The sequence below is a fragment of the Alternaria postmessia genome (assembly GCF_024291825.1).
Source record: "Alternaria postmessia strain BMP 2775 chromosome Unknown scaffold_34, whole genome shotgun sequence".
Lineage (NCBI taxonomy): Eukaryota > Fungi > Ascomycota > Dothideomycetes > Pleosporales > Pleosporaceae > Alternaria > Alternaria postmessia.
This window is the reverse complement of record NW_026260107.1, coordinates 301,022-311,356: the sequence shown is the minus strand read 5'-3', so window position 1 is coordinate 311,356 and position 10,335 is coordinate 301,022. Positions and strand designations below refer to the sequence as shown.

At 52.4% G+C, this 10,335-nt stretch overlaps 4 protein-coding genes across 4 annotated transcripts; 1 reads left to right on the top strand and 3 right to left on the bottom strand.

Moving 5' to 3' along the window:
- Positions 1-716: 716 nt before the first annotated feature.
- J4E82_006122 (uncharacterized protein) lies at positions 717-4,402 on the bottom strand (the record flags this gene model as incomplete). The annotated part of the gene is made up of 4 exons (XM_051732380.1): positions 717-1,007; positions 1,059-4,173; positions 4,226-4,257; positions 4,307-4,402. The coding sequence occupies 4 exons, from the start codon at positions 4,400-4,402 to the stop codon at positions 717-719; spliced, it is 3,534 nt and encodes a 1,177-aa protein (XP_051587955.1).
- A 1,262-nt stretch (positions 4,403-5,664) lies between these two features.
- J4E82_006121 (uncharacterized protein) lies at positions 5,665-6,462 on the bottom strand (the record flags this gene model as incomplete). Its single annotated transcript, XM_051732379.1, has 1 exon — positions 5,665-6,462. The coding sequence occupies one exon, from the start codon at positions 6,460-6,462 to the stop codon at positions 5,665-5,667; it is 798 nt and encodes a 265-aa protein (XP_051587954.1).
- An 820-nt stretch (positions 6,463-7,282) lies between these two features.
- On the top strand, positions 7,283-8,119 carry J4E82_006120 (uncharacterized protein; the record flags this gene model as incomplete). The annotated part of the gene is made up of 1 exon (XM_051732378.1): positions 7,283-8,119. One exon carries the CDS (start codon positions 7,283-7,285, stop codon positions 8,117-8,119), a length of 837 nt encoding a protein of 278 aa, XP_051587953.1.
- A 551-nt stretch (positions 8,120-8,670) lies between these two features.
- Positions 8,671-9,852, bottom strand: J4E82_006119 (uncharacterized protein; the record flags this gene model as incomplete). The annotated part of the gene is made up of 4 exons (XM_051732377.1): positions 8,671-8,931; positions 9,025-9,437; positions 9,476-9,732; positions 9,785-9,852. The coding sequence occupies 4 exons, from the start codon at positions 9,850-9,852 to the stop codon at positions 8,671-8,673; spliced, it is 999 nt and encodes a 332-aa protein (XP_051587952.1).
- Positions 9,853-10,335: the final 483 nt, after the last annotated feature.

Here is a 10,335-nt window from a genome sequence, read left to right as displayed (position 1 = left end):
ACATACGACCATAGGACACTGAAAATTAGGCTTCCCGTCCGCTCAGCCATATACAAGCAGTGTACCGGCGGATTAGTAGTTAGGTGGGTGACCACTAGCGAATCCCCGCTGTTGTATGTTTTTTTATTTGGATTTTTGCTCGACTTTTTTTTATTTTAGGTTGGTGGAGGTGGAGAACCTCGGGAGGGAAGGGGAGGCGGGGTTGAGTAGATCACAGCAGAGAGACGAAGAAAGACACAACTTGTGTGGTACGCAGCAGCCAAGACAGCACTGCAAGATCAGTTGATTCATCCCAGTCCCTTCCTAGATATTTTGTTGCTTAGTGATGAAAATTCCCCGAAGACATCCCATCTTCTCTAACATCAACACCAAGAAAACATTCCCCCCCAAGATGACCCAGATACCGAAGCCTCCTAGATTCAAGATCGAGAGGAAGAAGACGCCAAAACGCGCACCCAAATGTTTTGTGATTCAAAAAGAGATAAAGAAAAAAGGGAAGCTGAACTTCCATGTCCCACCAGCGCCATGCTTGCTATGTACAGTTGCTGCTTTGCAAAAACAGGAATAAAAGTAGAAACAGAAAACCGTTGTATCAAAAGACAGGATTAGAAAAGTAGCGATTAGGTGGTATCGTGCGTAGGACATTAACAAGGAACTTCGTAGACAGAGTTGGGAAAGACCAGAAAGCGTTGTGGAGACGGCAGATGTCACTGTCGCTACGCAGCGGGCGGCGAAGTCATAGGCGATACAGCAGGCGATTCATCCGCACGACGATTCTCGCTTGTGCTCGTCCCAGATACAATGGTAAAAGGTGCTGTAGTGTTCGCTCCAGGAGCTGGGACTACCACTGCACCGTTTGTTTTGGGGCCCAGTTTCGCGGAACCAGGCGGCGTTGTATCCGAATCCTCTTCCGGAATCGTGGGGCAGTATGTTTTGAGGACGTGTTTGAGGGCGGGCCGGCGAATCGGTTTCGAGAGGAAGAAGTCCATGCCTGAGTCGAGGCATTCCTGTGACATGTTAGCATATGGGTAGTCGGAATGGGATCATGGGTTACACACCTTCACATTGCTCTCCTCCGCGTACGCTGTCAGAGCGACGATGGGAGCTGAGAAGCCGGACTGTCGGATGAGTCGCGTTGATTGCAGACCATCCAGGTTGGGCATTTGGACGTCCATGAAGATGAGATTGTATGGAGCTTGACGTTCCATACTCTCCATGACCTTGTCGAGTGCTTCCTGGCCGTCCTTCGCGACAGTCACATCGTACACATCTTCCAGCTTCAACATGCGCAGTACGACCTCTTGATTAGTCTTGTTGTCCTCAGCGACGAGCACCTTGACTTTGTCTCCTCGTTTTGTTGCTTCGGCTTCCACCCGCTTCATAGCCGCGACCTGCGAGTTTGGCGATTCTAGTGGCGCGTTCGAAGCGAAGAAAGGCTGACTGAGACCAACAAGACGGGGTTGATTGTCGGTGTCGAATGCCACCGGCCCTTGTGGAGCAGTAGCAACGGTGTTCCCAGCGACGATCGGACCACTTGTAGCGGATTGTATCGAGCGGGCCGAAAGCGCGTCATCATGTGAGCGGCCTCGCTGCGGCTCGTCGATCGACAGACTCCGGCGCGGTGTCCCGGTTTCCAGGTTCACGTTTCTTGAGCTTGCTGTACTGTCGGCCCGACTGGTGAGATGCTTCAACGGTATTACCATGGTAAACACACTTCCGTGTCCGACCTCACTCTTGAGACCAATTGTACCCTTCATCAACCCAGCAAGTTGCGAACAGATACTCAAACCAAGGCCTGTGCCTCCAAACTTCTTGCTAAGCCCCAGATCACCTTGAACAAAAGGCTCGAAAATCTTGGAGTGTAGATTGTCAGGTATACCTGGACCAGTATCTTCCACCTCGAATTCGAAAGACAACCATCTTCCGGGCGGTGGTGTCGCAGCTCGCTCTTGTGCCATGTAGCGGGCGAACGCGTCTCCTTTGCCCATGACGTTGATGACATTGGCAGTGCCGTAGTTGTGGTCTGGTGGTGTGGCAACCGAAACAGATCCTACCTCAGACGCAGAGGCTCTCATGCGAGTTTTTGAGTTGCGTGTAGAGCTTTGTCGTGATTGTAGGGAGGCTTTGCGACTGTCAGACATGTGGGCCTCTCCAGGGCAACGGATGGTAAGCGTAACAGAACCGCCTTGTGGAGTGAACTTGAGACTGTTCGATACCAAGTTGATAACAACTTGGAGTATCCGATGTTGATCACCGTACAAGACCATGTCCTTGAGACGGCCTAGTCCGAAAGGTCCGAGATCGCGTAGTTCGTTGGGTCGTCCGTTGTCGTCCAGATTATTCTCATATGGTCCCTCGAATTCGACGGCGAGCTTGATACCGCCCTCTCTTGCCTGCTTTTCGAAAATGGCCAAGACTTGCGAGCTGATATCGCGTAACCGGAATTCCTTCTCATCTAGACTTAGTTGCTGACCAACCTGGTTTTTGCTGAACGTCAAGAGATCTGTGAGTAGGTTGAGTAGCAAGTCTCCGCTCTTGTAGATGATGCCTAACGATCGTCTTAACTTGATTGGGTCGTCTTCCGACATGCACACAGCGCACATGCCCAAGATACCGTTCAGCGGCGTCTTCAACTCGTGCGAGATGTTTGCGATGAACAAGGTCTTGCTTTCGTTGGCCGCTTCAGCCGCCTTCTTGCTCTGTTCGAGCTCAGCCGTTCTTTGTGCTACCCTCTCCTCCAGTTTCTCGTACTGCATCATCAGCTCGTCCGTCATCTCGTTGAAGGTGGTCGTTAAGTCGGTGAGTTCGTCGTGGATGAAGTGCTTGCGGTCCTTGACCTTGCCTGGAATGCGGAACTGCCTCCGCCTCGCTGCTTCCTTCTTCTCTGCACGGTTGAGTTTTGCATTCCTCCGATAATGAACGATCTGGCCAAAGAAGCCTTCTTTACGGGCAAGAGCCCCGTCTTCCGAACTGTCATTGGGACCATCGTTTTGCGAGCTGAAATCATCGTCCTCAAACATGTGGGGCGCTACGGTTTTCTTGGTCGCGTCTCGGAGTCTTCGGATCGGCTGGCTGGAGAAATGTGCTACAGGAAACGTGAGGAGTAACATGGCACCCAATGTGCCGAACACACATGCGATGATGACATTGCGTAGGTGGTAGATGGGTCCCCAGACTTCATCATGGGTTTGCTCTACCACAACCATCCAGTCGACCATAGGACTATTGATGACAGCGTATCCAACGGCAACATTGTCGCCATCCTCATTGCTGGTAGAGATGATGCTTCCAGCGTTGTTGGTGGCACCAGTGGGCTTGGTGAAGCCCTTGCGTATGGCGGGATACTTGGTCCAGGAAAATGGCGGTGGATCGAGAGCAGTATCGTATTGGCCATGCCTCTGCACTTTTGATCGCTGCGTTGGCGGGGCAAGATAGCGCACCTGTACGTCCTCGGGAGCGCTAGGGTTTGCAGCATCGTACAGGTACTCGGCAGGGAAAGCATTGGTGGCATTGTTCGGGCCGAAAAGCAGGGTAAGACCGCTCTCGTCGAGGCCCTCCATGGCGTTGACAACATTGGTGATGAGCGATGCATCCAAGACAGCCGTCAGCCATCCAAGAGTATCAATGTTGGACGTGTTATTGATGATGGGAGTGGTAATTGACACTAGGCTGAGTGTTTCGTTGACGCGGTATGGGCCGGAAAAGAGGTAGCTGGTGTTGTCGATAGTTCTGCCTTCGTAGTGTGCCTTGTACGTGTTGACAGTGTCATTGTATGGTATGGTCTCTACAGTGAACTTGGGATAGAGCTCTGGGATGAAACCGTACTCGGTGTCGCCTAGTGTTGCATTCTGTCCGTCGGGCTTGAGTATGGGCAGCACAACGTCCATCATGCTGTATGCAGTCCGACTGAATATAGAGCGCTCGGAGGAGTTGAAGGGGTATATCTGGGCTTGGATAGCCACACGGGTCCGCATGTCACCGGAGAAAATGGCATCATAGTCCTCCTCGACCCGGGACCAGTTTTCATCCGATAAATTTCCACCGTAGTATCGGTTGAGGGCAGACTGTGGAGAGAGACGGTTGGCAGCCTGTTGAGTGAGGATTTGCATGAGAGCCAGGTTCGACGACAGTTGGGCGGCTTTGAGAGAGGCTGTCAGCGTGAGACGAGTCGACCTAAGCGGAGGATTAGTACGGCGCGTCGGTGGTGTGAAATGGCAAGATTTACCGTATATTCAAGACGAAGTTGTGGTTGGTGAGCTGGCAGAGTTAGTACTGGTACGGACGAATATACAGCGTTGGTAGGTACCCATGTTGCGACAGCTATCACAGCCAGGCCTATCATGGAAGCCAGCAGAACCAGACATCCCAACTGCTCACGGATGGGAATCCGCATCTTGACCATAACCCTGCGAGGCGTCGCAGGCTACACGTCGGACGTGCTGTTGAGGGGAGCAACGCAGCCCGGAGAAAGCGAGAGAAAGCGCAGTCGGGGCGGATCTCAGTCAGCTATCCTAGCGGTACCGGCGAGGTGACAGACGCGAACGACGGGAGTTGTCGGTGGAGTGTGTAGGATGTGCGTATCCCATTCCTCGCAGTGGGCGGCGGCGACGGAGTTTTCGCTTGGGTGTTGTGGACGATCAGAGGCAGATCTCGATGCAATCTGGGGTGCGAGTCGCAGAGGGCAGGCGAGGTGGAGTGAAAGCACGGCAGAGGCTACTACGCCCGAAGCAGCAAGACAGGTTCGGCTTTAGGTTCTACAGGGTATATTTTGCTTTTGGCAGCAGGTACCGTACGATTCTTGCGTGCGCGAAAAGAGAGGACGAGCCGGTGTGCTCTGGCGGGCGGACTAAGGTGCGGATGAGTAGCAAGAGACTCAGCGCACGTCGCGTCCACTGTGATGGAAAAGGATGGAGGGCGGACCTCCCGGGGAGAGATTGGCATGAGTTCCCTTTGGGTTAGAGCCGTCAACCGCTGAACATGGGCTGACAGCTCTAGGCTCGCGCGCTGCCTTGGGTTCGCCACGCCTTGCCAGCATTCCGCGGCATGGACTGAGCAAATTACCTGGCCGAGAAGAGAGTGCAATCTGACCGCGCAATGCCGACGAGCCACACCTGTCCTCATTTTGTTGCGCTGCAGCACCAAGCGTGTTGTGTGCGTCTTGTCCGGCTCGCTCTCCACCAGCAAACACGAGTTCAGGCCACTTGGCAAGCGGGGATGGCCTTGTCGTCTTGAACGGGCCCCGTCTCCACTTGCTCTTTTGATCGGCAGATTAACTGGATCCGTTGCGATCCAGACTTTCACCCTAGTCGGCCTTGTGTCCTGTCTTGCCGCCGGGGCAAGACTGGCATGCACTTGCATGACCAAAATAAAAAAAAGAAAGACGTGTGCAACACCAACTTCTCAACGGCTGCTAGGTGCTTGCTAACAGTCGTTCAAACGGTCCGCGCCGCTGTCTCGAGTAGTGCGCTGTCAAGTCGCCTTTCTAGTCAGTCTCATGACACCCAAACCACCCGCCTGGTAGACGATGCCCCGGATCGACAACCCTCTAGTCTTTAGCTACCTTCTCGGCCCTTCCACACGTGGCATAAGCATAGCAATGTGAACTTTTGCATGTTTCACGTCTCGCGATATGTCTTCGTTGTACCCAATCATCAACTACATATATTATCCTGCCCAGTTGCCCACGGTTGAATAGCCTGCTGTCGAGCCCCTATGCAACGACGGCAGCGGCGTGCCTCCTGTCACAGAGCCTACCCTCGCCAACCCATCCATCTTCGGATTCGTATAGTTCCTGCCCATTCTTTTGAAGAAGGTGAGGACAACCATGGTGCCACAGATGACTTTGTCAATCCCACCCGGCGCCAGTGTCAGCCCATCGCGAAACACAGTCATCTCACCGACCTCAGCGCCTCTAAGAGCCAACACACCTTTGTCTGAAAACGTAAAGCGCGCAATGACCTTGCTAGAGCCTTTCTCGTACACACCCAATGCGATCGGTCGCATCTCGAGTACCCAGACGTATGTCTTGTTTCCAACCGTGAGACTCCAGTCTTCAAAGTTCAGCGACTCCATCTTGTACTTTGTACGCAACCCGTCCTCCGAAGCATAGTCAAAATGCGCGCGCGGCCGCCAGGGGAACCCTCCGTCGTTGTCATACGAAAGGGCAGCTATATTGCGCTGGCGCATATCCTGCGACGTATGCAGCACCTCCATCTCCGGCTTCTTCGAGAAGACACGGAAGCTGTTCGTTGTGATTCTGTACGAAGAGGCGAGCGGCCCATTGTAGGCAGCGAGCATCTGTATCTTGCGGTCATACTGGCGAAGATGGTAGGTAACAAGGGGCCCGTCGTATGCGCCGTCATCGTAGGCTGGAGCCGTCTCAGCCTCGCCGTAGCCCGGAAGCTCGTCATCGTGCGCGACGTCCAGGAAGTCGAGAGCATCTACGCGCTGTGTAGCTGCCATTATGCATTTGGTCGTCTAGTATGCCGCTGGTCAGAAGGCGCCGGCATATATACCCTCGCTTGATGCATTGCACCCGTATGGAATGCGAGATTCATTGCGCGTGTGAGCAGTCCGTTGACCTATGACGAGGACAAGACTAGGACGAGACCGGTGCCGAGTCTGTCCAATAGCTGTGTTAGTCATCGTTACACGCGTGAATTTGGTCTGCCTTGCAAACAGCCTCCATTACACGCCGTGCAAACGACCATGAACGGACATTTGTTCACTGAAACGTAAAACCCGTCGAATACAGACGCGTGAAGCCTTGCGAAGAAGAGGTTTGACGCGTGAGGTGTCCGAGTAATAGCGACATCCTTCCTTCCCCACTGACCACTAGCGTCTGGCCCGTGCGCTCTACTCTCTGCACACGTTAAGAGCTACCAACACAACCCAAATAATCTGAGGTTGCGGGTTTGCGAATAAATTCTCCACTAGTAGTCACGTCGTTTCCACAGGGGGCCATGTTTATCTTCCATCAACTCGATGCCACGACTACTGGCTGGCTGCAAAAAGCAATATGCGTCAGAATGGCTCATACACCTCTAGACTGATTTGGCAAAACGCAGCAGCAAGCGCAACCCCAAGTCGCTACCAGTCCCAAATCTCAGCCTCGCCCCTCAACGCGCCAAGCTCTTGATATCTTACATACATAAATGTACATCAGCCACGATGATTTCGCTGCTGCAATTATCACGACGTTCAAGTTCACACTCATTGTTCCGCTCGCTCGTTTTCAGAACAAGCCAACATTACGGATTCACTCACTACTGTCGCCTTCAAAATGACAGACTCAAAGCCCCTCGTCTTCTACGACATCTCCTCACCAATACAACCTCGCTCTTACGCACCCAATCCCTCCAAAGCGCGTCTAGCCCTCAGTTTCAAGAAAGTTCCCTTTAAAACAACATGGGTCGACTTATTAGACATCACCACCGTCCGCAAGGGGCTCAATTGTCCAGCCACACGCAAGTTGGACGATGGCTCAGACTACAACACCCTACCCATGCTGCAAGACCCCTCCTCCAACAAGATCATTGGGGACAGTTTCGACATTGCAAATTACCTCGAAGACACGTTCCCAGATTCTGGCGGCTGTCTCTTTCCAAAGGACTCCAAGGGCACAGGACTGGATTATGAGAGCCCGAATAAAGATACCATGTTCTTTGCGCCTCTGACGCTAAACGAGGGTGCGAAGAATGAGGCGTATGCAAAGTTCAACACGCATGTTGATGCGACGTTTTCTGCGCATGTCATCCTTGTCTCGCAGTACATGCCGTTTAATCCTGAGACTGCAGAGGCCGTAAAGGCGCAAATGTGTAAGCGAGCGCATTTGGAGTCTTGGGATAGTGTAAGTATTCAGGGCGAGGCTAGGGAACAGCTCAAGGTGGCGTTCAAGGCGGCGCTGAAGTCACTAGCAGACTTCTTTGTGGTAAATGAGGGAGGGCCCTTTTTGGAGGGCGAAAAGGCGAACTATGCGGATTTAATTGTGGGTGGGTGGTTGAACATGTTGGCGAAGTGCATGCCAAAGGAGGAATGGGAGGATTTCAAAGAATGGCATGGGGGTGTGTTTGGGAGGTTGCACGACGTATTGCAGGAGAGGTGTTTTGTGTGTGTATGATAGGGATGGGTAGCTCGGATCGTCGGCTCGATCTATGTTTAAGCTGAAGTGATTCTTTTCGAACGTCCAGTTCAATAATGGTTTTGTCTCATCGATCGATTGATACCCAAGAGCACTAGTATTTTCTTGACCCATCTCGGGATCTTATGACGCTGTCACTGTCAACTCAAGTTTGTCGTACTACTACCTTTCATAGTCACTAGAGTTGCACGAGAAGTTGCGTCACTGTTTGCATGAGGGACGAAGATGCCGTGCAAGTATTTTCCGTGTATATTACGGGACTATTGAAGCAAGTCATAGCCACCGAGTGTTATATGACCTTGAACACCATTGCCGCTAATCCTTGGAGCGCCATCACGCGGCCTCTTGTCTTTTCTAACATAGAGATATTGGAGTTCATGCTCAGGCTTCCTGAGTACGGCCGTCGGCGTAGACGTGTCCGAGGCTCTGATGTAGAATATTCGCGAGGATATCAGAGAATGTCCTCTGTATCAGAGTTATAAGCCGGAAAAGTGGCACTGGGATATCCTCCACCGTTCCAGTTCATGTGTTTAGTGAGGTGAGTTGGGACCCATGTGTGCAGGGATGCTGGGGACGTAGGACATGGGAACGCTCTTGGTTGGACCCTCTAAGCCCACCAGAGGTTCCAAAACCACCTTATCCTGGTCGTTCTCCCACTCTTCTCGTTCTGCAGCTTTTTCTGCATCATCGGTCAAGTCTTCGTAGAATGAGAGGCCACTAGGGAACGTCCCAAGATCATCATGGCTTGAGACGTAGCCTTTACGGCGATGGTCTTTCCTCACCTTCCAAATCTATTTTTTCTGCCAGTCGACCGATGAGAGCGTGTAGTAGTCTGAGACGTCATATTTTTTGAACCCTTGAGTGTCCCAAGCAAGTACACTTACTTTCGCATCTTCCATGAGCAACTTGTTGACTACTGCTCGTGATCGCTCTAGAGCTGGCATACAGTAGATGTAGAAGGATTGCCATGTGAGCAGGATTGTCAGCTGAAAACCCTTCTTGACGCGCAATTCCAAGAGCACTTCAAGATGGTGCTGAAAAATTTCCAGGCCTTCCATACTCTGTAGTTTGTGTCTTGTCTGCTCACCTCGTCCGATGAGAACGTCCTGACGTAAGGGAATTTCAAGGTGCCGGACGTGATCGAGAGGCTTGACACCCAGGTGGAAGTGATCTCGATACACTAGGTCGGTGAGATTTTGCATGGAAGTTCCCACCAATCGAAGCAACGACAGGTATCTTGCGTGCAAGGTATGGCCCAAGGCACGGCTTTGGTCCCCTTCCGATGCTGATGGCTGTCCTGTGAGGATGGAGGAAACTCATGTGAATTGTCCGAACTGTTTCCATACAGAGTCACGTCGCCGAAGGTGAGGCCGAGCATGGCCCAATCCCAGACGTAGTCGTAGACCATCTCGCGGAGCTCGCGCGGTAGGGTGACGTAAAACTTGTCGGCGAAGGTACGACATAGCTTCTTAGCGATGAAGCGGCTGAGCTGGTCACATTCGCTGCCCACGTCTGTTCGCCTAGTCCTCAGCTTCGCAACTTTTTCTTTCAATGGATCAAGCTTGCGTCGGAAGATTTCTTCTGCGGGAGACCTACAAGATGTGAGCATGAGTCAGGAGTTGTCTCAGGATTCTCGTCACTGACCTGTCAAGGTCCGCCTCAGCGGTCTCGAGCGTGGACTTGTTGTCGCTGAGCGAGGCCGCGTCCCCCATCGTTGTTGCTTGGGCGTAGACGACAAGTTACTCAATGTGGCTGCGTATAAAGCATTGGGACAATGGGTGTGGAGTAGCGCGAACAAAGGTTCGCGCTAGTGACACGCTGACCGCGATTGCTGGTGCAGGTGTCACGAAAGAGGAAGCAGCTCTGTGAAGTTGCGCAGGTGTCACGTTCGCGAAGTCACGTATGATATGTAGCCCTCAAAACCCAGTTTCTCAGTGCTGTACTCTCAGCAGTGACGCTCTTTTCCACTTTCCATATAGCATATTGCATACTCAGCAGCCATCACGTCCTCGCAGCTGGTGTTCAGGCCTTTCGCAGAGGATGAAATCCGCCTATTAACACTTCTACCTGCGACGTCATTGTCAGCACCCCTCAGATTTCGGATGTTCCACACGAAGTTGTGCATTCCGCAGGTCCCTTACGCAGCAATATCGTATACCTGGACATCCAGGTCGGACGGTGATGATCATAGCAAT